Source organism: Urocitellus parryii, chromosome 9 (assembly GCF_045843805.1).
Source record: "Urocitellus parryii isolate mUroPar1 chromosome 9, mUroPar1.hap1, whole genome shotgun sequence".
Lineage (NCBI taxonomy): Eukaryota > Metazoa > Chordata > Mammalia > Rodentia > Sciuridae > Urocitellus > Urocitellus parryii.
Genome location: NC_135539.1, coordinates 75130337 through 75157282, shown reverse-complemented (window position 1 = coordinate 75157282; position 26946 = coordinate 75130337). Strand labels below are relative to the sequence as shown.

Here is a 26946-nt window from a genome sequence, read left to right as displayed (position 1 = left end):
CCTAAATGCAGTGTGTTATCTTGTTACTCCATGAACTAGAGAATCACTGAATACTAAATATCAATTAATACTTCCCTAGAGCCTGAGAACCCCCAATCTATTTCCACCCCAGAAATGTGTTAGCATCCCCAAACACCTACTTACAGGCTGGTAGCCAAATTAGTTTTTGTTCATAATAAGTCAAAAAGAAACTAGTCATAAATGTAACAAAGAATCTTAAGGAAAACAAGTTTATTTTGTTTTCAGAAATTGATAAAAATGTAATTACTGGACTGGTGAACTTTGCTGTAGCAGAATGTGAGTTGCTAAGAAGCATGGATTAACAACAGAAGCTATGTGTCCAATCATCAGCATCTGAGCCACCTCTGGAATCACAATTGAAGTCAGGGATACCAGTAGAAGTCAGGAAAAAGTGTCCAGATTAATATTCATCAGCAAATGGGAAATTCGGGTGGTCAGACATACTAAAATGAAAAATGAAAATGTGTGACATAGACTCAGTGACTCCATTTCTACAAAGGAAAAGAAGTGACACTAAGGAGCTCCATTATATTTCTTGGGTGGTTGTAGAATCTGCCATATCTACTCTCATGAATATAGCTTTAGGAAATGGTATTATAGTTATAACTAATTATTCAAATTCTATTTCCTTCCTTAGAACAGAACACAAAAATCTCACAAAGGTAAGAATTCACTCATATTCATCTTCTTTAGCTCTATCAGTCAATCTACCAATCAAAGTAATCTTTTCTTATTTCATATTCTCAGTGAAAGCAGAAACAGATTGTACCACGTTTATTTACTTACATTGTGAAGGATGACACATCCATTTATGCCATGTTTAGTATAAGGACAAGTTCTGATACTGATCAATATGAAAGTTATATTAGGTGTACAGTATATTGCTAGCCATCTCACTTCCATTTCACTAATTCATTAATTTCTTTGCTCACTGCCCATCACACATGACATGGTGCTAAATTCAGATATGGAAAGAATGTTGTTTGTAAGACAGACCTGCAAACCCCTGGAGGTCACCATATAATATTTACATCTCTATACTTTAGTAACAATAGAACAGAAAATCATTACTTCTTGAAATACTTAATAGGTAACAAGAATTTCCAACTGCTTTTTAACTGTCTCTTGATGTTATGTTCCTACTTCATCCTTCATTTTACCTATATTGAAAAAAAGATTAGTAATGATAACAATAAACCAGCCGATATTTAAGCACATGTAACCATGGATTATCTGATCCCCTTTCAAACACCACCACATTAATTTCTATTATGAATTAACTTTCCCACAGGCAGAAGGAACATAATATATTCCTTGTTGACCATCACTTATAATGTATGTCCAATGCCAGATTCTAAAACCCTAATGCATCAAAAGGTGTAAAGACTTTTTCATGACTATTAATCTCTTCAACAAGGGTGTTTTCTCTGCACATTCTTCCATTGTTGAATCTCTCTTCTCAAAACTACTTTATCCACTAAGTTGAGATGTCTACATTTTTTAATTCACAACAGAATATTCTCCTCAATGGAAGCCTTTTGAAAGCCAAATACAGTGTCTGGGTTCTGATCAAAACTGTACTGAAAAGGAGGGAAAGACTTGAAATAACTACCAAAGGACACATGAATACTAAAGTTACTTACAACTTCAAAGATAGATATCGAAAATTTCTGTTCAGGCCATCTAGGTCTTTCATGTCTTCTGCAGTCAACTCGAAATCAAAAACCTATCACACAGTAGAAAGTTTTTAGCCTATGTAGACTGCATATTGCAAATCTTGGAAATCCAATGAAATCATGTTGTTGCAGAAACATTTAAAATATCTAAGAAGTTTCCAAATGTTACTAAAGACATCAAAAGAACACTCAAATGGTCTGTGAATATCAGGTGACAAATAGAAATCACTTCTGACATATAAGATATAGAAACTGTACAACTACAGACAAAAAGAAATTGCAAAAAGAAACTGAGCAAAATAAAGCTAATGTTATTCCAAGATTACAGTGTCATACATTTTTTTAAAAAACCCAGAAAACTCTAGAGGCCACGTTTTGAACTATGTAAGATAATTCAATGATTTTTCAAGGATACAGTTTGTTTTCTATATTCCATCAATGGACAGATTAAAAACTTCAACAATGACTTTTGTTCAACATTTTTATGTCAATAATTGTTAAGGTACTAATAATATCCTGCTCAAAAAACAAGTGACCTAGCTCCAAGAATCACTTTGTCTAAATTTTAGGCATTTAAAACATGGAAAATTTTCAGGAATTGCTAACATACTGAAACAAATGGATAATTAAATCTTTGGTAATTTCCTTAAAAATGTCAAGAGAGTAAAATTCAACAATTGAGGAGTTGGAGGAGTACCATTCTCTGCATTCTTCTGTGAACTCTTCTGCACACTTGGAAATTCTTAAAATGAAAACGGATATTTTATTCAAAGATTATCAAAATTATCACTCCTATATGAATAAATGTAACAGAATTTACACAAATGCCTTCGAAGGTAAGTTTGGTGCAATATGTTTAAAGACTAGCTAAATATTGGAAATTCATATCACAATCATAGATTAGAATCTTTAAATTTCAAAAAGTAGTTTCTTTCCAATTTATTAAGAGCTCCAATGAAATATAAAGCAAACAAGGACAATCTGCATCAACAATGATAAAGTGATTCTTTTTAATAGAAAAGTAGTGAGAAATGTAAATCCTCTTCTTGGGATGTTTAGCTAGGCATTTAAAAATTATGTGTGTATTTGGATTTTTATTTCATAATTTTAAAAAACTGCAGTTGAATTAAATGTGGAATTTAAGAGGTGTAAAAGTTTTGTAAAGAAATGTAATATAATACTGTTGAGTTCCCAATATAAGAAAAAACATGACATTCATCAACCACAAAATGAAGGCATAAACACAAAAATAAGACAAGGAATTCTCTTCATGAAAATATAGCAAAAGGAGCATGGAAGTCAAAGTGGAATTGGGGAGAACATATTTCAACAAATATATCTAAATCTGAAAAATATATCCAGAGAATATAAAAATGGTCAATTGTTTGCAAAAAAAAAATGTTACCCCCAGTAATTCATATCTCCCAGTATCCAAACTCTTTCTTATGTGAAATTGCAGCTTCTTTCACTAAGAGACCATGTATGTTTCCCTATCTCGAGAATATTGCCTGGTCTCTAACTAGGTGACCATTAGAACTTGGTGAAAGCAGCTATGTGCCCATTCTGAGGTGAGGCATGAGAAGGCTCTACAATGATCCATTCACTACCTGGGGACAGGGCTATGTGATGAGATAAAGCCTGAGTCATTAACTGGTGGATGTGAACTTCTATGGAGGGGAACTCAGACACCCCAGAGAACAGAGCAAGCAGGACTGAAGCAGAGGGAGCACATTGTTCTGGAAATGCATAGGAGAGTTCATTACAAAATCCAAGCAGCCAGGGTAGTTGAAAGACATTCACTGAGTTCAGGCTGAGCCAAGGCAAACAGGCAAATCATAGAATTATGAGGTAACAAAAGCTCTTTGTATTGACCTCAATATTGAGGAAGTTTCTTTGCAACTACTCCAAGTAATGGTTTAATAAAATTCTCCTACTTGTAAATGAAAAGAAAAGCAAGCTATTCAATGAGCAACTCATAAACTGACAGTCAACAGTGAAAAATTCAAATTGAATAAATATATGAATATTAAAATATATCAAGTATTTGGAGAAATGTAAGATAAAATTATAATTTATGGAATAAAAATCACCCATTCCAAATTCTCATTTCAGAATATTAAAAAAAAACAAAGATGTCACTTGCACAGGTTTACATATGCATGGCTAGAAATACTGAAAACCTGTGCTTTATCCAATCCTAATTTATTTTGCTATACTGCCTGTTGCATTGTAGAGTAAGAAAACACACTTCTGAAAGCACCTGAAATCTGACATATGGAGGACATGCTGAGGATATTGACTTGGCACAAAAACATTCTTGGAGTATTCAAAGAAGCACACATGTAAAGGAGTCTGTGTACAACCCCAGTGCCCACAGCCCTTCTCTATACCTGAATGTTCTCTTTGATCCTCTTCTCATTGAGACTCTTGACCAGAACTACAACCCCACGCTGCAGCTGGTAGCGGAGGGCAATCAGGGCTGGGGATCGCTTGTGCTTTTTTGCCAAGGCACCAAGAACTGGATCATCCAAGAGAACTGGGGAGCTCGGGTCAACCCTGGAAGGAAAGACAGGAGACTATGGCATCTTCCTCCCATAGTCTCCTCAGGTCTGTTGAGCCCACTCTAAACAGGGATCCTCAAATGCTGTCCCTGGACCAACAGCATCAGTGTCTTATGGGATCTTCCCAGAAATGTAAATGTTCCGCTCTTCCAGGGTCAGTTGAGAGTGACCTTTTGAACTCTGAGTCTTGTAGACTATAGATAGCTCATCATTAATGGTATTTGAGGTCTACTCCCTGAGGTTCTCATTACCAATCTTTGTATCGTTGAGTTCCAAGAGCACCATAGGCAACCAGAACAATGTCTTTGGGTTGGCAGAAGTCCAGCAGTTTCCTCTGGTTGAGATAAACATGACATTCTACCTGCAGTGGACAAGATAGAAAGTATCTGATTCTAATAAACACTAATGTTAATATGAATCCAAAATGTCAAAGAAAAAGAAGCTGAATTTAAAAAATGGAAACTTGAGCCAAAATCAAGAGATATCCTCAAAGATTTATAAGGATAAGTTTGAAAGACCTTTGGTAGGCATTCTTCAGGTGACATCTGGTTAAATTTGTTCATCAAAAAAATTGTGCTGAGAATGGATAATTATGAAGGTAATGCACTCCATTTATTATTATGTATGTAAGAAATAAATAAATCAATAAGAACTAAAAAAATAAAGTAAAACAAAAAATACATTTAACAACAACAAAAACAAAAAACGCCAATAAAACCAGATTCCAGAATTTAGGAAGCTTAGAATTCCACCTAACCATCTGTAAGAACAAGTTCCAAATCGTACAAGTCAGTGTAGGGGAATGTTATAGTCTGAATTTAATCAATACAGGTCATAGGTTATAGGCTATAGATTAGAAATTACAGGTTAATGAAATATTAATTAGTAAAATAATAGGATTATAAGATAAGTGTTATAGAATTAGTAATGTTAAGTTACTCCAGTCTGCCATAGTTATAAGATTAAAAAAAAGTAACAATACAACAATATAATCCCACCGAAAGACGTAGGATTTAAGTTGCTAACAATAAGATATAGATAATGAAAGGTGATAAGTATAAGCTCAGAGGTCTGATATAGTTACAGATAGTTACAGATAAATATAGAGATGGAAATAGGTTACTAGAACGGTATTAAGTATAAGAAATAACTATAGACAAGTATAAGTAAGTAGGGACTCCATCTTCTTACTTCCCGTGAGGAACTTGTTACACAGGCCATTCTCAAGGTGTTTTTTTTTTTTAATTATTTTGGGGTAGACCCATACACATGAGGATATAGACCCCATAAAGGAGGATATTGTTTTCTGGTTTTGCTCTGCTAACTGCATTTACAGCCCCTTCTATTCTGCTTGCTTGCAATATGCAAAATTCCATAGGAAAGTTCCTGGGATATGATTTTCTTCTCTGTTTTCTTCCTTAAATACTTTGGTCACAAACAACTTGTGGCTGATGTTCTTTCAGAGAGCTACTTGGTCTCTGACAAAAGCAGTCCCTGGTCAGGTAAAACTGGCAAAATAAAATTCTTTGATTTGTTTCAAATTCAGACTTTGTGTGGTTTCTGAGTTGTCTACCCATTAAAAGAAAGTGACTCACACTTAAAAATCTCTCTGCAGAGCAAGAACATGCACAATGGAGACTTGAAAATCTGAGGCAATGCTATTGTCATCAAAAGCAAGAAGTGAACCTGAGCAAGACTGAAGTCTTCCATGCAACACCCAATAAAACTGGAAGGCAGGATGGGCATACCCTCCCTCTCTCCTCTCAGAGGATTTGCTCTGTCTCTTGAGAGTGTCCTCTTTTCCCCTTTCTTATACTTTCTAATAAACTCATGGCCTGCTACTCTGAGCAACATGTCTGAAATTGTACTAGCATGATGCAAAAACCAGTAACCGAGGACCACTCTGGCTGCCTTGGCTCTTCTGCAGGCCCTTGATCTATAAGAAGACTAACTCCTAACTAATAGAAAATGGGAATGAATGTAAAAACATGTTAACCGATATAATATGACAGTTTGAAAAAGATCCTGGTTCAAAATGTCATGTGGAAAAACACTGGATGAACATTCTGTGTGAAAAGATCTTAAGAAACACGACAGAAAGCAACATGTGAACCACAGTTGCATCCAGAAAAAGAAGAAGAACTATATACTATATTTCAGAAAAGCAATGGGAAATTTGAATAAAGACTGGACATAGATGCTGTGAGAGACTTTAAATTCCTTTAGATAGAGTAATGGAATTGAGCTGATATGAGAGAACATCTTCATTCCTAGGAGGTGTTCCCTGAGGTCTCTAAAAGTGAATATGCTCTAGTCTACAATTTACATTGAAGTGATGTAGAAAGTGTCACACATAAGTATGCAGATGTAGACACATAAATCAATATCTTGCAGTGAAACCAAAAGTCAACAATTTTAGATAAAGCATGGAAAATATGGATGCCCACTATCATCCTCTAACTTTTTCTGTATATTTGAAAATATTCATGATAAAAAATATAGGGGTAAAACTAATACTAATTTTTCTCAATTTTTAACACATATTTGAAATTTATCATGCTCTATCAACATATATGAAATTCATGATTTTTATAAGCTCTGTTTTCCAATCAAAGACAATAATTCCAACAGTGAATGTTGTCAAAAAGTAAGTTAGAGCACAGAACTATGCACAGAATAGATGTGATTGCACAGTTGATTTTATATCTGAAAACATCAAGAAAAGCTAGAAAAAGGGGCTCAAGCACAAGACCAACTGTACAATCAGCTAAAAGTTCCTGAATGTGGGTCTCATTCATCATCAATTATCACCATAAGCAACTAACTTTCTGGAATCCTTTAACTTTCACAAGCCCTACTTTACTCTTTCCTGTTAAATGTTCCTCTGAGTCCAGAAAGCTGAAGCAAGAGATAAAAAGGACGAAAGAACCCAACCTCCACACCAATCTGACCACTGATCTCCTATTTTCAGTCTTTTCCCTTGCTCACTGCCCATTCCTATGTACTGGCCTTCTTTCCTACACAAAATTCCCTCCGCAGAACATTCACCCATGCGGTCTCAGTCATCCTTCATTGCTCAAGGAAAAGCTCACCTTGCCCCTGAAGTCTGATAAACAACCCCTCTCCTTCTTGGTCACCTTTACATCACCTGATTTCCCCATAAACTGAGCACTAAGATCTTCCCCTCATTTTCACTAAGGAGGATTCACCCAGCAGAGACACAATTGAGACTCTTCCATACACTCCAGCACAGTAGCACTAGTCTTAGACTCTTCTGTTCCACAAAGGCAAATGAACTGGGGGACAGGACCAATGGACAGCTTGCAGTGATATAGAAACAAAGAAATGTTCTAAGAGATGGCAGTGAGGCTCAGGGCTCTCACCTGGTTGCAGACAGGCTTATACTTGAGGCCTGGTTTATTCAGGATCATCTCCAGCTGCCTGCGGTTAAAGTTGGACACCCCGATGGACTTGGCCAATCCTGCGTCCTTGCACTTCTCCATGGCCTTGGGAGGAAGGGGTTGGGAAGAGGCATATGGACAGTCAACTATGTCACTATGAAGGCAAGACAGAACTGGTAAGAGGATCACTGTCCAGGAATGACAACAAAGCTGATGAATTGATTGTGGAGAGGGGAAAATGGTAAAGATTATATGGGAAGGTGTTGAGAGCCAGTAAAAGAATTCCTGTGTCCTCTTAGGGCATCAGACATGACTGCATGTGGAGGCAGGAGCTGCACGTCCTCAGTGTCATTAGTTTCCCTCTGTCACATTCCAGTAATACGTTCCTTCCCACCATATAATAAACAAACAAACCAAAAACTCTTTTAAACAATGATTTCTAGACCCAAATTTTCAGGAGAAAGCATGACCTTAATGTCACCTTGTGGGCTTCCTATGAGGTCACTCCTTCAGGAACTCACCTCCCATGTGGCACAGAGATCCACTGAGTCATATATAATTTTTCCATTTTCATCTTGTGGAAAAAGCTCTTCCCCTGGCTGCAATAGAAGTGATCATCACAGCAGTCTTACCGAATTCCACACACAGCAAGGCTACTAGATATATCTAGGGGATGGGTCACTAAACCTTCCTGAAATACATGGAGCAGTACTCTATATTCATCTATTTAAAAGCTATTTAAATGTGGAGGTGTAAAGAATACCTTTATATGCTTAGCTTCCTGAATAATTTTACTTGAAATTTTCTATATGTTCAATTATATATATGTGTGTGTGTATATAAATATATGTGTGTGTACATATATATAATTGTGTGTGTGTGTGTGTGTGTGTGTGTGTAATTTAATAAGATTTTTTTCAGTCATCTTAATGGGGTCTCCTAGTCGGATTATGTTATTTTTCTTGTCCCTACACATGGCCCTGGGGAAAGGCCTGTCTTTCACTGGGAAAGTCCATAGACACATGGGATTGATCTCCAGAAATAATGGATTTCAGAGATGACACAGGTTAAACAGTATTCCTCATCTACCTGGACACATGTGGGTCCAAGAATATGTAGGTGTACCTAAGATGGTTTCAAGTTTCTATTTAAGATTGGATTGATGCTGGAAGAGAAAGAGACTCTATCAAATACTAATGACCATGAAACCTGAACTGCCCCAAAGTCCCATTTACAACCAGTGGAAAAGGCGAGGACAAAACCCAAGCAAACCTCTAGTAACGCAGACATAATGGATGAATAAACAGGGAGGTTTCTGAAGATCCCTTCTAACAATAAATCTGAATCTTTAGGACTTTCTATAATTCGTATAAATTAAGTTTGAATAAATTTATAATAGAAGCTTCATTCAACCATCTATGGTAATAATGGTCATGCTGACGGCTGAAATTAAATAAGTTCCATGATGCAAGTTTCCTACCTTCAACTCCATTGGGGAATGAATAAGATAGAGGTCAACATAGTCAAAATTAAGTTTTTTCAGTGATTTTTCCAAACAAGATTGGACGAGCTCTGGTCGAAGAAAAGTTAACCATAGCTGCAGAGGTTAATAAAAGGAAATTGGACTGGATTAACATGTTGCCCATACTTGAAAGATTGAAACATTGAAACATTTGAAACATTGAAACATTTCACATTGAAACTCTCTTTTTTATTTTGCTTAGATACTGTGGATCACAGGGATGAGGTTCTCCTCAGGACTTGGGTTTCCATTCATCTGACTTATTTATGTAAACTGGATTATATATTTTGTTTTTTATTAGCCGATCAATTGAACTATGGAAGGAATACTCAAGCAATATAATTCCATCACATAACAATAATGAATTTCTGAATTGAGTTTCAAAGAATTTACAAACTGTTACTCTATCTCATCTATCCACTTCAAAAGATAAGAATTAATATTTTTCTATGTATAAAACTGAAAGGAAACACACTTTGACCATTTTAATATATGCAAGACAGGAATCAACACATGTTAGCTACTCCTTGTTTACTACCCATAGACTGACTGACATTGTTCTCTAAAAAATCACAAATGTAAAATGTTGATATTTAGAATGATGAGAAGATTTAGCAAGTTTCCCAGGATATAATGAAACTATAATTCTTTCTAATACTACAACCAATACTAAATCATAGTGCTCATTGGAGAATCAGGAAAGTAAAGGAACTTTAATATCAAAATTAGAGACTATGAGTAGCAATTCATAATCTTTCTCTATTATGATACTGGGTATTGTATGTGAACAAATATTGTATTAATGGTCACTTCCATCAAGAATTGATCACCTAACATAATTTTCAATTCTTCATATCACACTTCAGTAATTTTTACACTACATACACAATACCTTTGAAGTATAGAATATGTCTTCTCTCTTCACAGTGCCATCTGCAATCTTGCTTCTAACGGCCAATCCTACCTCCTCTTCTACTTCGTAAAAATAAGCACAATCAATATGGCGGAACCCAGCTTCTATAGCTATTTTGGTGGCCTCTGTGGTCTTACTCTTGGGAACCTAGAGGAACAAACAACACCAGAAATGACTTTGAGAATCATATTGTGAGTAGTTACTCATAACAAAATGGACAATTCTCTAAACAAGAAGTGTTTATATTGCAATGTTTTCTTCAGACAACTTAATTGTGTGATAAGGGACTTTGAATACCCAATTTTCTCTTCTGTAAGGCTGAATGAAATTGACAAAAAGCAATACTGAATGTCATGGGCAGAAGCAGAAACTTCACAAAACTCAACTTTGCCTGTGTATTGTGTTAGTTCTGTATTTGGAATAATGACCCCCAAATCTACTTTGTCTGGGCATTTCCTAGAAGACAAGAATCTGGCATCCAGCAAGCCTTTTCAGACACAGAAATCTGAGTACACTGGCAGCCAAGGACCCCAGGAGCAACTCAAGCTCAGTGATTTTCTACAAGAAATCATAGGACACAGCACACAGGTATAGTCATGTTATCGTTTATGTGACAAAGTCACTAAGGAATATTAATTAAGGAAAAGAGGATATGGAATGAGTATAGAAGACATACTGTGCAAGGTACTTATAAAACATCTCCCAATGAAGACACCAAAATATACTAAATTTCGCCTACAGTGAATTTTGAAATCACATGGAAAATATTTTGTACAAGAAAAGCTGTTGAGATCATTTCCTAAGGTTTTTGGTGGGGCTGTTTAAATGGATACGCTCTGCTAAGACATCTCACAGTTCCAGTCTACCAGAGAATTATATATATATATATATATATATATATATATATATATATATATACAATTCTAAATATATTATAATATATATATATATATATATATATATACAATTCTAAATATATTATAATATATATATATATATATATATATATATATATATATATATATATATTTCTAAAGAAAAGAGGATAGTAAAACACCATGACCCTGCATGTCCCTTTTCAAAAAAAACACGGTCTAACTATGGAATAATGAGGTTAAGCTTGGTCCTGTACATTCATACACATATTACCTTGAAGGACTCTGACTTTCTCTCATACATGTGGAAATGAGGCAAGCTAATATTACCTGTGGAATGATGCTTTTTGCATGTATGCCTGGACAGTGGCTCTATGGGATGTTGATCAGATAACCAAATTAAGCAAGTTAATGCTGACGATGTCACTGCTTCCTGCAGCCCAACATATAAAACCCCTCTCTTGAGCCCACAGAGTGGGAGAAAATCTTTGCCACTTGCACTGCAGATAACACATTATTTTACAGAATATACAACGAGTTTGAATATCTTAACCCCCCAAAAAAATCAATAAAGAGATAAAGGAAGTGAACAGACACTTCCCAAAAGAAGAGATCAAACAGTCAAAAAATACAAGAAGAAATGCTCAAAATCTTTAGTAATTAGGGAAATGGAAACACAAACCACATTGAGATTTCACCTCACTAAAGTCAGAATGGCAGCTATCAAGAATACAGGAAAAAACAACTGTTGGTGAGAATTTAGGGGGAAAGATACACTCATTCGTTTCTGGTAGAACTGAAAATTGGTATAACCACTCTCGAAAGCAGTATGGAAATTCCTCAAAAAACTAAGAATGGATCAACCATTTGACCCAGTTACACAACTACTCAATATGTATATCCAGAGGAGTTAAAATCAGCATACTACAGCAAAATCAGAATACAACTACTAAACTATGAAACCAGACTAGATGCCCTTCAACAGATGAATGGATAAAGAAAATGTAGTTTCTATACACAGTGGAATATTACATAGCCATAAAGAAGAATGACTTTATGATATTTGCCAGTAAATGGATGGATCTGGAAAGTATAATGCTAAATGAAATAAGCCCATCTCAAAAAAGCAAAGGTCAAATGTTCTCTGTGATATGTGGATGCTAATACACAATAAGGAGGAAAGGATAGGGAAGAATAAAAGTTCAGAGGATTAGACAACAGGGAAAGCAGAGAAGGGAGGTAGGATAGGAATTCACAATAGCTAAGTTATTAAACCAGCCTAGGTCAACAGACTAGTGGCTAAGAAAATGTGGCATATATACACAATAGAGTTTTATTCAGCCATAAAGAATGAAATTATGTCATTTGAATGTACATGGATGGAACTAAAGAAACTCATGCTAAATGAAATAAGTCAGAATGAGAAAGTCAAGGGTAAAGTGTTTTCTCTCATTTGCAGGAGCTAGGGAAAAGGTGGGGTATGGCTGGGGTTTTGGCTCAGTGGCAAAGTGCTTGCCTAGCATGTGTGAGGCACTGGGTTTGATTCTCAGCACCACATAAAAATAAACAAAGGTCCATTGACAACTAAAAATATTTTAAAAAGAAAAAGGTGGGGGAAGGAATAATAAAAAAGGGAATTTCACAAAAATAGAAGGAAGACCAATGGAGTAAAGGAAGGGGACTGAGAGGGATGGAGGAAAGAAGGACATGGGGAAGTATGGGGAATGAAATCTAGCAAATTATGCCATGTCCATGTTCCACAGGGAATCATTATGTGTGTATACATATAGAATGCATTATATATATAATTATAATACACTAATTAAAATAATAATTATAATACTAGAAGAGAGATCAGTAGAGTAGAGCAAGTGGATCAGGAAAAAGGAGGTGGGAAGGGTAAGGGAAGTTACCAGGGAATGAAATTAATTAAATTATGTGCATGTAAGAATATGGCAGAATGAATCCCACTATTATGTATAATTGTAATGCACTAATAAAAATAAATAATGAAATAAAAGTAAGAATCCATGAGTTCATATAGATACAAAAAATAAACATGATAAGAAAAAAAAGAAAATGGAATAAAACTGACATAATTTTTCTAAGTTCACATATCAAGATACCGCAATGAATCTCCACATCATGTGCATCACAAGACTGAGATCCTAATTAGATTAATATATACTCCATATTTGTATAAATATGTTGAAATAGACTCTGCTGCATGTATAACTAAAAGGCACAAATAAAACATTCAGGTGGAAACCCCTCTGTCTGTGGTGACTGGGATAGAACTGAAGGCACTATGGAAAGGATAAGTGTTGCTCATCCAGCCAATGAGCACAGGACAAGATGTCCTGAGGAGGAGGAAGCCCTGCTTAGCAAAGCAATGTGAGGGAGGCAGGTGCTGTGGTTCAGCCTGTCACTGCTGGACCCTCCCCATGGGCATTTTTCAATAAGGACTTCTGCCTTGTATGCAGTCTCCAGGTATTTTCTCTGGTCTTTTGGCAAACTATCCTATTGCCCTAGAAAAACAGGACTATGAACATGACTGCAGAATACATAGTAGACTCCACTGTTTGTACCCTTTGAGGAAAACCATCATCCTTGTGTGTTGTGGAAAAAATCCAAGTAACCAGATGCCCTCCAGGGGCCAGATTGATAATATGTTCTTGAACAAAGAGCAATGTGCTGTGTCACCTCTGGCCAACAACCATCTCTCTATATGACAGACCGAACTAAACACTGGCTGGGGGGAAAAATGTATATTCTAAGGATGTAGACTTACAAATATGAAATAATACTCATCCTGTAGGGGTTATTCACACAAGCATCAACCATTAAAGCTAACTCTAACATTTCTAGAAGATATAATAAGAGTAAAGTTGACAATTATTGCATGGTCTGCAAAATTTGGACAGTGATTTGAAAGTTCATTTATTAGAGAATAGAAAGGTAGATTAAACACATTCTTTTCTGTTTTAAAAATTTCAAAAGTTTTTTTTTTCCATGCAATCAAAAAAAATGCCATACTGCATCCTACCACCACCCTCTGCTGATACTAGCCCTGAATTTCTTATGTGTAAGGGCACTTGGAGCAGGGCTGAAGCCCTGGTGAAACCATTCATGCCCCTTTTCCCTACAATGTAACCAAGTCCTGCCACAGGTCTTACACTTGCTCTCTGGATGTTTCCTTAAGTCTTACAGAAGGAAAAAATTTAAATTCAAACTTCAGGGAATTGATCTCTTGTCACACAATTAAGTGGTCAGAGAATGATATTGGAATACAAAACTGTTCCAGTCTAGTGAACTTAGCTTGCTCTACTTCAGAGGGTCATCTACCAATGCAAAACACGTGAACAATGACCAAAAATTCACAAATACCCTTGTTAAGTCCCAGTTTGACTTATACAGGATGTTATACATTCAGGTAAATTTCCCACAGTTGAGAGCACATGAAAAATTCTACTAAGCCAAGGTCCAACATTTTCTGTGAAATGCCAAATGCTATCTCACAGTGGAAAGGAAGTATTCCCCATCAATGATTCTATGCTTCTCATCTCAAGTGCCTTTTGCTGCACAAATGTCTCTGGATCTTGTCTGTTTAGAAGATTGAAAAAAAATAAAAAAGTATAGAAATAAACAGAAACCAGTACCTGTGAAAACCAAGTGCTGACATTCATGTTTCTACTAAATTGTTTCAATACACTGACATTTGGTTGGTGGGAGGACATGAGTGCCTGGAATACTCAATGGGTGACCCCACCATCAGACAGTAAATTAGAGCAATGTCTGAGCACTGTCTCTCCTGCACATGGAATAGCTCTCACCTGGAGAAATAGAGAACCACTTTAGCCCCCTCCCACTGAGTGTTATATACAAACCAAGTAAATTGACAACCCTGATTGGATTCCATTCATCCTGTGTCTACTTTCTTTTGAACCCTCAACCCAACCCCTTACTGTTACCTCTTCAGGTTTATAGGTGCCAAAGCCCAGCCTAGGAATGAAGTGACCATCATTGAGCTCCACATACTGATGTTTGGAATTCATTGCCTGTGACTCCTCAACCTGAGTAGGTTCTGTTCTTTCTTCTGCCTTCTAGTGCACAAAATAATTGGATTTCAAAACTCCATCTGTTTATCTAATGGTTGACCAATTTAGTTGCTGTCTAATGATTACACAATATTTTATAGGAGGAGTGGGGTTAAAGCAATATTTCACATGTGAGAAGACAATTAGAACCAGTTCATAATTTAATATGGAAAATATCTTAAGCAATTTGCTACACAATGATAAAAAGTGTTTGTTCTTAGTAAATTTTATGATTACCAAATTTTCATGAATAATTTAATTTTAAGAGATTGATAGCTTATTGACCAATTTTTAAGCTAAAAACCTCAGATCCCTCTTCTTTTATTAGGTTTTGGTATTGGAATTTGTTGTTGTTGTTGTTCATGATGACACCACTTCTTGATCGTACACTATTAGAAATGATGAACTACCATACACCATGCACACAAACACAAAAAGCATTTTTTAAAAAGGATTATTAGTATTTTGGGGGGTATCAGAAAAACAATCAAAAGTTAAAATGAACAAAAGTTACCCTTTTTAATTTTCTCAGAGTTAAAATATTTTCCATAATTAGACAACCATGTCCCAAGAGGATGCAGAACTGACAAATGCACTCACTGTGACATTCTTCTCAGTGGAAGACAAATTATTACAGCCACAGAAAGTTATTTTGCAATAGGCAATCAGAGACTAAAGTTTATTATAACTTTTACCTTTAAGGAAACTTTGAGAAAACTATCAAGAAGTAAGATGCAAAATTAAGACGTTTTATATTTTTATGGACTTGTTCAACATTATTGATAAAAGTAAAAATGGATCTGTATATGTGGTAAAAATGGGAGTTCATAACCCACTTGAATCAAATGTATGAAATATGATATGTCAAGAGCTTTGTAATGTTTTGAACAACCAATAAAAACAATTTTTTTAAAAAGTAAAAAAATGGAAAAATCTTAAATTATTGCAAATTTTAGAATAGTGTAGTCATTGATGCACTGATGAAATGGAATATTTGAAGCAATTAAAAGTCAAATATGAATGTTTATTATTAAAAAATATTAAATAAAAGTATAAGGGCTTTTAATTAAGTTACAAGACACGGGAATATATTATAATCCACAACATATTATGTTCCTAAAAGATTCATGAGATAAAAGAAAAGACTATGAACTGTATTGATTCTTTCTGAATAATGAGACTAGGATTGAACTCTATATAGTTTTTAATCACCTAGATTTTTTATTCATTTTATAATTTGAAAAAAGTGTTTATTATATAAATTGAAAATCTCTGCACACTACACAGATATTATTTTCTTGTGGTTTTGATTTTGTTAAGATGAAGCCCTCTCTCAATCACACAGTATTTGAAGCAATGAACTCTCTTACCCAACACACACACACACACACACACACACACACACAAACACACACACACACACACACACACACACACGGAATTTTAAAGGACTGCTGAGTTTAAATTTTGACACCCGCCCACAAAAAAAATTAAATTAAAATTGAAAAAAATTAGACTTTTTATCTTTCTCATTGACAAAATATTTTCTGAATCTTCTTATTTTGCTTTCAATGAAAATGTGTATTGCTGATAAATGTGTAATCATAAGAAGTGTGCGCCAAAAAAGGTCGTAAGTCACACTGCTTGGTGAAGGAAAAATGAATGACAGCTCTAAAAAATTATTTTACAATATGCTACTGAACCCTTAGGGTGCTTCTGAAATGTGGGACTCTGAGTGATTGCTAAATCTTCTGTATGTATTTTAGTTCCCTACAATAAATATTTCATTTTTGTAGTCTAAGAAATGTGTTTGCTTAGACAAGGTGACAAGTTCTGACTATGAAAATTAAACAGAAAGGAATTCCTGCCAGATATCCAGACCTGTAAACTCTCTCTCAAACTTCTTTTACTCAGTGCCACAAACATCACTGAGAGCCCTAAGTCTTCTCTGCTATTTCTCCATTTACTATTAAAATTCTGCCTACTCTTCCTGTGAATACAAACTTGGGTTATGGTGTCTCCACACTTTACCTAGGTTGCATTTCCTGGACATTGTCACCATCTCTTATCTCTCTGAGATAAGAATGTCTGCACTGATCCTGGCTCCAGATAGTCTACTTGCACATGGTAACATGATCTCTCCCTGCATGTCCTGGACACAAGGCCAGCACACCTTTGCTCCACAAACAGAATCCTCACTAGCCAACAACCTTACCAAAATTCCATGGAGAACTCTGCTTCTTTATAGAGTCTTGGGGTTCATTGAAAAATCGAAGACTAATTTAAAACACAGAAAAAGTGAAATGATCAGATGACAACAGGAATAAAAATAGTATGGCCATATATAAACATTCCTATCACATCCCACAGATTCTCAGATGATAAATTCTAATGAGAACTTCAGTGTCTAAAATGTATCCAAACAATCCTCCATTGAGAGAAATTTTTCCATATCCTGTAACAAATGATGGTGCTATTAAATCTGAGAGCTAAGAGAGTTAGTTATTCCCACATTATATACAAAAATTTGCATCCATACATTCAGGTAAGATGTAAGCCCAGCTCTTTATTTTGTTATAAGCAATTATATTGAGATTATTGCAACATTGATAACATTGGGCAAATATTAGAAGAATCTACCATCTTAAAGATTAGAGCTAAGACCAGTCCCTGTTTGTTTCCACTGAGACACACTCTTCCCAAATTGTGTGATCCCTTGTGGTTGGCATGCTGTTTTCATTGATGATGATCAGCCCAGCTGTTTAACAAGGGCTCCAAGTGGAAAAGAGATGGCTCCTACCATAGGATTTCAATATCTAATGGGGAATATAGAAAAGCAAAATATCAAAAGAGGCTTATCACAATTTGCCTGAAATGGTAAGGACTATTTCTACTTCTCCAGATTATGGGAATTTTGTGTTAGAAATTTAAATATCCAGGCGAAGGAATCAACATGGCAGCGGGCGGGGAGGCAGCACTTCCATTATCTCCTCAGCCATGGGGACAGAGAGACACATCAGAACATTTCAATTCTGCCTGCTGAGAAGCTCCCAGCAGTGAGACCTAGGCAGGGAATTTGGGATTTTTGGAGGTGACAGTTTGTCCTGGTAAGGGTAAATCTTGGCCACCCTGCACGTGGAGGTGTGGGTCACCGCTGTCTGGTGACCTGCCGCAGATGGAGGTGTTCCAGCATGGCCGGAGACCGTGAGTGGCATAGAGAAATGAAGAGTTGGATCCCTTGAAGTGCTTGCTAACCAAGCCCCCATGAAACAGCAGACCGAGAACTGAAACCGAGACAGGGACAGACCAGAGACAGGCCAGACCCACCCCTGCCATCCCACAACCGTCACGGAGTTTGGATCCCACCATACCAGAGAGCTGACGTCACCAGAGTTCGGTGGACAGGATCCCTTCCCAGCGGAATCGGCTTTAGCAGGTGTGTGACTCCAATTCCCACCAGATGCATACAGCTGGGAAACCTCAAAAATCTCGCCCCAGAGCTCCGTGGGCATGACTGTAGGGGCCGAAGGAAGCAGAGGGGAATTCTGACCTCCAACTCCCCCTACCACCAGCCAAGGCCCTCTTCGCCAGCTCCTAGGGGCATGGCCACCGAAGGAATCCAGGTAAAATAAGCTGATGGTTCCCAGATCACCGGCTCCACAACTTTGGGGTCTGGGTGAATGGCAAACAGAGAGAGTGCTCAGTCGTCCAGGAGAACAGGGCACTCAGGGGGCTGCAAGTGTAACTAGATCTGAGGAGAATGCCTCCGGTGAGCGGGGCCTGGCTGGCCGGCAGGAGGAAGGGGGAGAAGGGGCCAGAGAAGAGAAATGGCCCTGGGCTAGCAGGATTGGAGAGCCACCCAGTAGGGGAAAAGGAGCCACCTTATAGAGATTGCTTCCGGCATATAGAGGGCAGAAGCTTGGCTCGGAGGACACAGCTCCACCTACTGGAAGAGAAGAAAATAGAACTCTAAGACTGCATTTATCATTTTTTTTCTTTTTTCCCTTTTCAATTTTTATTGATCTTTCCATTCTCCTGTATTCTACCTATTTCTCTCTCCCTCTGTCTCTTTAAGGACTTCTTCCTTCCTCTTCCCCCTAAATTTCATCCCAAGCATTATGACTTTCATTACGTGTAATTTTCTAAATGCAAATAGGTGAATGTTCCAAGGCTGTCTATAGTGCTCCTACTTTCCTAGCTATTACCAAATACCCTAATCCATTCGCCTGTTAATATTCCACTTCAGTAGAGCAATCTTCCAAAGTAGCCAAGACATACTAACCTTCGTACCATCATAGCACCCAACCTAAACATGAAGTCCTAAGACCAAACAACAGATCCCTAAATGCCAACAGAATCCGTAAGCCCTTTAGGAAATGAATGAATCTGCTTTAAAATACCACAAAGCCCAACATCTCTAGACATAGTCTCTCACCACAAAGGAGAGACCACAGAGATACACAAAACCAAAACAAATTTATAGGAGAAAACAGAAACACAGCAATCAAACAGAGTTGGAAAGTAACATGAACTCCATGAAAAAAACAAGGGAGAAAAGGATTACAAACAATGCAGGACAACATAAATTTACAAGAGAACCTAGAGGCATCAGAAAAATGGACAGATAAAAAACTCAAGGCATACTTGACTCAGAAGGAATGGAATCTTAAAGAAGTCATTAGAAAGCAAGTCCAAACAATGAAAGAATACTTTGAAAATGAATTACATAAATAGATTCAAGAAGTAAAAAATCAACTCTACCAGGAGATAGAGATTAAAAAAAAATCAAACAGTAATCCTACAAGTGCAGGAAACCATAAACCAAATCAAAAACTCAAATGAGAATATTACAAATAGACTAGATCAAGTAGAAGTCAGAACATCGGATAATGAGGACAAAGTATATCAACTCAAAAAGAGCATATCAACTCAAAAAGAGCATAGTCAATGCAGAAAGCCTGGTAAGAAACCATGAGCAAAACATCCAAGAGATATAGGATGTCATAAAAAAAACAAACGTAAAAGTCATTGGGATTGAGGAAGGTATAGAGGTCCAAACCAAAGGAATGAGCAATCTGTTCAATGAAATAATTTTAGAAAACTTTCCAGACATGAAAGATGGAATGGATTGCCAAATCCTGGAAGCCTACAGGACCCCAAACATACAAAACCATAATACACCAACTCCAAGACACATTATTATGAAGATATCCAAAATAGAGAACAAGGAGAGAATATTAAAAGCTACAAGAGAAAGGAGGCAGATTACATTTAGGGGTAAACGATTACGTTAACAGCTGATTTTTCATCACATACGTTGAAAGCGAGAAGATCCTGGAACAATGTATTTCAAACGCTGAAAAATAATGGATTCCAACCAAGAATATTGTATTCAGCAAAATTAACCTTCAGGTTTGACAAAGAACTTAAAATATTTCATGATAAACAAAAGTTAAAAGAATTCGCAGCCAGAAAACCAGCACTGCAAAGCATTTTGAGAAGAACACTACAAGAAGAGGAAATGAAAAACAGCACCAAAAACCAACAGTGGGAGGTAACTCAGTAAAAGGGGGGGGGAGGGAAATAATCAAAGAGGGAAATGAGCCAAATTAAAATAAATAAATAAACAAACAAACAAACATAACTGGAAGTACAAACCATATATCAATAGTACCCCTAAATGTTAATGGCTTAAACTCACCAACTAAGCAACATAAGCTAGTAACATGGATTAAAAAAACAAATCCAACAATATCCTGCCTTCAGGAGACTCATATGATAGGAAAAGACATACACAGACTGAGGGTGAAAGGTTGGAAAAAATCATACCACTCACATGGTCCTCGGAAGCAAGCAGGAGTGGCCATACTCATATCAAATAAAATCAACTTCAAACCTAAGTTAATCAAAAGGGATAAAGAAGGACACTATATACTGTTGAAAGGAACCATTCACCAACAAGACATAACAATTATCAATATGTATGCACCAAATAATGGTGCTGCAACATACATAAAACAAACTCTCCTCAAGTTCAAGAATCAAATAGACCACAACACAATAATTATGGGTGACTTCAACACACCTCTCTCAACATTGGACAGATTCTCCAAACAAAAGTTGAATAAAGAAACTATAGAACTCAATAACAGAATCAACAACCTAGACTTAACCAACATATACAGGATATATCAACCATAATCGAGTGGATATATGTTTTTCTCAGTAGCACATGGATCCTTCTCAAAGATAGATCATATATTATGCCATAGGGCAACCCTTAGTAAATATAAAGGTGTGGAGATAATACCATGCATCTCATCTGATCATAATGGAATGAAACTGGAAATCAATGATAAAAGAAGGAAGGAAAAATTCTGCATCACCTGGAAAATGAACAATATGTTACTGAATGATCAATGGGTTACAGAAGACATCAAGGAGGAAATCAAAAATTCTTAGAGATAAATGAAAATACAACATATTGGAATCTATGGGACACAATGAAAGCAGTTTTAAGAGGGAAATTCATTGCCTCGAGTTAATTTCTCAAAAAAAGAAAAAAACAACAAATAAATGAGCTCACACTTCATCTTAAACCCTAGAAAAGGAAGAGCAAAACAACACAAATGTAGCAGAAGGCAAGAAATAATTAAAATCAGACTGGAAATCAACGAAATTGAAACAAAAGAAACTATTGAAAAAATTGAAAAAACTAAAAGTTGGTTCTTCAAAAAACTAAACAAGATTGACAGGCTCTTAGCCATGCTAAAGAAGAGAAGAAGAGAGAGAACTCAAATTACTAACATACAGGATGAAAAAGGCAATGTCACAACAGACACTACAGAAATACAGAAGATAATTAGAAATTATTTTGAAACCCTATATTCCAATAAAATAGAAGAGAGTGAAGACAACAATAAATTTCTTAAGTCATATGATTTGCCCAGATTGAGTCAGGAGGATACACATAATTTAAACACAATAACAATGGAGGAAATAGAAGAAGCCATTAAAAGACTACCAACTAAGAAAAGCCCAGGACCAGATGGGTATACAGCGGAGATTTACAAAACCTTTAAGAAATAATTAATACCAATACTTGAATCTAATGTATGAAATATGATATGTCAAGAGCTTTGTAATGTTTTGAACAACTAATAAAAAAAAGAAATTTAAATATCCAACAAAAACAAAATATTAAATTTATGAAGGCTGATTACCATAAGTGAGAGCCATAATGTGAAATTATGCAGATCAATATCAAATAAGGCAAAAGTTTCTTTTAATGTTGTATTAAATGCTGAAAATTGTAATATTGGAGAAAATGCTAGGTTAGGATGCTTTCAGTTGTAAGGAACAAAATTCAACTAAACTAGTTTTAAAATTTGAGGTAATTGTTGTAGGTTGCTAATTTGTTGCAACTTATACTTGGTTTCCTAATTATTATATTTTGAATATTGAAATATTATACATGTATTATAGGAAAATACAGCACTAGGATATTTTTTCAGATCTTTCTACTTTTTGATACAGACCCTTAATATCTATATGATGAGGCCTAGAAACTCCAAACTTCCAACTCAGATAACAAGTGAAAAGCATGCCTCAAAAAATGTGGTCTTTTAAGACTGCTATCTTCTTGACACTGTTATGTTACCCACTTCTTGGTACACTCCTTTCTTTCTCTTAGTTTAAATTTCTACCCAACATATGTTGATTTTCCCAATCATTTTTTTATTTGTTCTAATTAGTTATATGTGACAGTAGAATGTATTCTACACATCACACACACATGGAGTATTACTTCTCATTCTTCTGGTGGTACATAATGAAAAATCACACTGGTTGTGTAAACATATATGCACATAGGGTAATAATGTCCAATTCATTCTACTATCTTTCCAACTCCTATGCCCCCACCCTGCCTTCATTCCTCCATCTGCCTAATACACAGTACTTCTATTCTTCCCTAGCCATCCCCCCTTACTAAGAATTAGCTTCCCCATATCAGAGAAAACATTCAGCCTTTGTGTTTGGGGGATTGGCTTATTTTGCTTTGCATGATATTCTCTAGCTACAAAGGGGAATGAAGGGAAGGGAGACGGGGTCAGAATAGGAAAGACAGTGGCATAAATCTGATTAACTTTCCTATGTTCATATATGGATACACCACAGTGCATCTCCACATCATGAACAACCACAAGACTGGGCTCCTAATTAGAATAAGATATACTCCATGTTTGTATTAATGTGTCAAAATACACTCTACTGTTATGTACAACTAAAAAGAATAAATAAAAACAATGCAAGTTACAACCCCTCTCTCCCTGGTGAGGGCACTGTGGAAAGGATAAGTGTCACTCATCTCACCAGCGATCACAGGACAAAACATCATAGAGAAGAGGAAGCTCTGCTTGGCAAAGGAATGTGAGGGAGGGAGGTGCTGTCTGTTCAGGTCTGTCATTGATGAACCCTCCCCATAAGCATTTCTCAATAAAGACTTTCGCCTTGTGTGCGTTCTCCAGGTATTTTCTCTGGTCTTTTGGCAACCTATCCCACTGCATTGCAACAACTAGACTATGAAAATAGCTGCAGAATACATAAATGAACTCCACTGGTCATACCTTTTAGGGACATCAACCAACATTGTGTGTTATAAAAAAGTGAAAAATCAATCTTCTCAGATACCAACCAGGGGCCATAATGATAATATGCTCTTGAACAAAAAGCAATGTGCTATGTCAACTCTGGCTTGAATCTGTATCTATATATGATAGAACTAAACACTGGCTGGGAAAAAAAAGTGTATACTCAAAGGATGTAATCTTACAAATAAGAAATTATGCTCATCATGTATTATTCACATAAACATCAGCCCTTAAAGTTAGGTCTCTTTCTTTTGTGGAAGATATAACAAGAGTGAAATTTATAAGTATTGTGAAAGCAGTCTTGAAAATCAGGATTGGTTCCCCATTCCAATGGTGTTGAAGATTGAACATCCAAGAAACACTGAGGCAAGAGCAAAAAGTTTTATTTCAAGGATTGAACAGAAAGAGACAAGACTACTCTGAGGAGGAGGAGATCCAATGCTTATGCTCTGGGAGGGGGGTGCCTTGCCCCTTTCTTCTCATGCCCCATTCTCCCATCCTTCCCAAAAGGTGAAATGGCCAAGGACAGGAAAGTAGCGACCCAGGGTGTACTCATTAAAAACTCCTTGCTGGAAGGAACATTTCTCTGCAGGCAAGTAACCTTAGCAACAGGTTGGAGGAGGGGAAAGTGCTCTGCAGGTATTAGCATTTTCTTTGGGATCAGCCCCCATCTTCCTGACTCAATAATTCATTATCTACACTGAAGGTTCTGCTGCCCCAGTCTAAATACTCTCTATGATTTGGCAAACCCTTAATGCTATGAGGGCAAATGAACAATGACTGCTCTGGCTGCTTGGGGCTGAGAGGGTTTGATGTGAGGCAAGAAGTTTTGGTTTCCCTTTTAGGAATGTTTTGGTTCAGTTGAGGGGTCCCTAGTAAAAGTCTGGTTTGGAAAGAACAGGTTGTAAAGTGGTCTGTGATATCAATGTTTCTATGAGATAAATGAGAAAACGTGAGTACTGGAATGAGATAAATACAAAATAAATGTTGCAGCATCTGGAACATGTCAATGAACATCGTGATGATAGAAACCAGTCATTTTCACTAGGAGGTACAAGAACCAAGAAGTTGTTTCCATGACAAGAACATGGAAATAGGCATCGCCTATATTGGGGAATGTAAATCTTTAGGGATATTAGTAACATTGCCAGAGTCACCAGTAATGTAAACACAACACTTAGTTTTTATAAGTCACAGATGCCCCCACAAGATGAAGTTAAGATATCTAATGTCATCTGATTTTTGTAAAATACCTTTTTATTGGCATAATCTCCATATTTAGTAGAGATCCTTTTATTTCTATCACTTAGGGCTAGATAATAATACTAGCAAACTGGTCAAGATTGTCTACATAGGAGGCTAGGAAGATTTGTAAGCTTTAAATTGACAAAAAAAATTGCTTCTGATTCTGACAATCTCTTTTGATAGATATCAAGCACTTCAGTCTAAGAATCCCTCTTTTGTGCACTCTATTCTTACTTACTCTTGGTGGGGTTAGCACAAGTACATCGTGATGATAGAAACCAGTCATTTTCACCAGGAGGTACAAGCGCTAAGAAGTGGTTTCCATGACAAGACCATGGAAATAGGGCATGGCCTATATTGGGGAATGTAAATTTTTATGGATATTAGTAACATTGCCAGAGTCACAGTAATGTAAACACAACACTTAGTTGTACATCTTAAGTGTACATCTTAAGTTACATTAAAAGAACTATTGTCTTTTTTAAATGCTCAGGTATGGCTGTACTTGTTTATAATTTGTTTTGCTAGGTATTTAAGGACAAGCTGGTCAAATTGACCTTGCTCCTATCTATTGTTAAGAACCAGCTGAATTCCCTCAGGGGTCACTCTTGGGAAATTGTGACCTCTTTGCTCCTCTAGTACCATCTCCTAAGATAGGTCATGGTCTTCTTGACCACATGGCTTCCCTTGGAAGCATCAGGGATTATTTTCAATGACCCTTCTTCTCTTTGCAGCATGTGCACTCATCAGTTTTCTGTTCTCCAGAGTCTCATTGATCCCCCTCATCAGGAGGTCATGTGGCCCAGAGTTGCAAAGCCCTTAAAGAAGTCCCATTATTCCCTGGGTTCAAGCCAACCCAGGGGGTAAAAGCCAAATATTGGCTATTTTTTTCTTGACCCTTTTACCTCTTAATTTTAGTCATCAAGTTTTGGTCTGAAACATCCATCAAGCCAGTTTCATCAGCCTTAAAGAGTACTCAGTTTTACCTTTAATGTCTACAACTTTAGGTTATTTACCTCTTCCATTTAATTGGGGTCAGTATTAGTACCGGAAGTGAGCCATAAATCCTCTCTGTCCTATAGATGATGACCATTTTCTCAAATTAACTCAGTCTGTTATATTCAAAGTTGTAAGGCACCAACAGACAATAATTATTAAGTTTACAAGAAAAATACTAGAGTAAAAACATACTGAGTATGTATGGTAGTTATGAACTAAAAACCATAATTTTTATAATCTCAAATCTTCAAGCTTTAGTTTGAAGAACAGCAGCCTGGTAAAATACTCTTCTAAATTGTATATTTTGAAGTCTTCTATACTTGGAAGATGTGAATACATCTAGTATACAAAGAAGCCAGTAACAGCACCACAATTACATTGACGTTCTTATATTAACCAAGTTTAGCTTTTAAAGAGAAATTCAGAATCTGTAGTGTAGGGTCATACTCTAAAAAAGTCATTGTTTAATCAACTTTTAAGCCAAAGTTTAATCCTCCATGTGTTAAAGTAATAAGAATTTCTTAAAATATTAATGTGCTCTTTTCTAACAAGATAATTTCTTGGGTCTGTTAAATTTTATTATTTAGAGAAACTAGTCTTGAAGGAATTAGGGTTTGAACAGCTCTGATTAAACAATAACTATTACTTTAGAATATTGTGTTACATTTCAGATTCCAATTTTTTTATACTAAACTTGATCAATAGAAGAACTTAAATTTAATTGTGGTGTTGTTACTGACTTCTTTGTATACTAGATATATTCATATCTTCCAAGTATACAAGTCTTTAAATATAAGATTTAAAAGAAGGTGTTCCTCAAACTAAAGTTTAAAGTAAAGATTTGAGATTATAAAAATCATATTTCTTGGTTCATAGCTATCATATAAATTAAATATGTTTTTACTCTTTTTAATTTAACTTTGTATTTTCCTTATAAACTTTATAACTGTTATCTATTAATGCCTTACAAAAGTACAACTTTCAA

General features: G+C 36.1%; 2 protein-coding genes across 4 annotated transcripts in view; both read right to left on the bottom strand.

The window, feature by feature from the left end:
• Positions 1–273: 273 nt before the first annotated feature.
• Positions 274–15053, bottom strand: LOC144256836 (aldo-keto reductase family 1 member C3-like). Of its 3 annotated transcripts, none has more exons than XM_077802413.1 (9): positions 14941–15053; positions 10074–10241; positions 9140–9256; positions 8181–8258; positions 7642–7764; positions 4510–4619; positions 4088–4253; positions 1665–1747; positions 274–464 (listed from the first exon to the last, which is right to left on the bottom strand). In XM_077802413.1, the coding sequence occupies exons 1-9, from the start codon at positions 15022–15024 to the stop codon at positions 422–424; spliced, it is 972 nt and encodes a 323-aa protein (XP_077658539.1). In that variant the 5' UTR covers positions 15025–15053; the 3' UTR covers positions 274–421. The 3 variants fall into 3 exon arrangements, with proteins under 3 accessions (XP_077658539.1, XP_077658541.1, XP_077658540.1); XM_077802414.1 differs by lacking the exon at positions 274–464 and adding an exon at positions 1140–1181; XM_077802415.1 differs by lacking the exon at positions 1665–1747 and having other exon boundaries at positions 441–464.
• Positions 15054–18092: 3039 nt separating this feature from the next.
• Positions 18093–26946, bottom strand: part of LOC144257009 (estradiol 17 beta-dehydrogenase 5-like) — a 48003-nt gene continuing 39149 nt past the window's right edge. The window contains exon 8 of the mRNA XM_077802932.1: positions 18093–18738. Within this exon, the coding sequence (XP_077659058.1) occupies positions 18093–18738 (646 nt within the window). The remainder of the gene's footprint in view (positions 18739–26946) is intronic.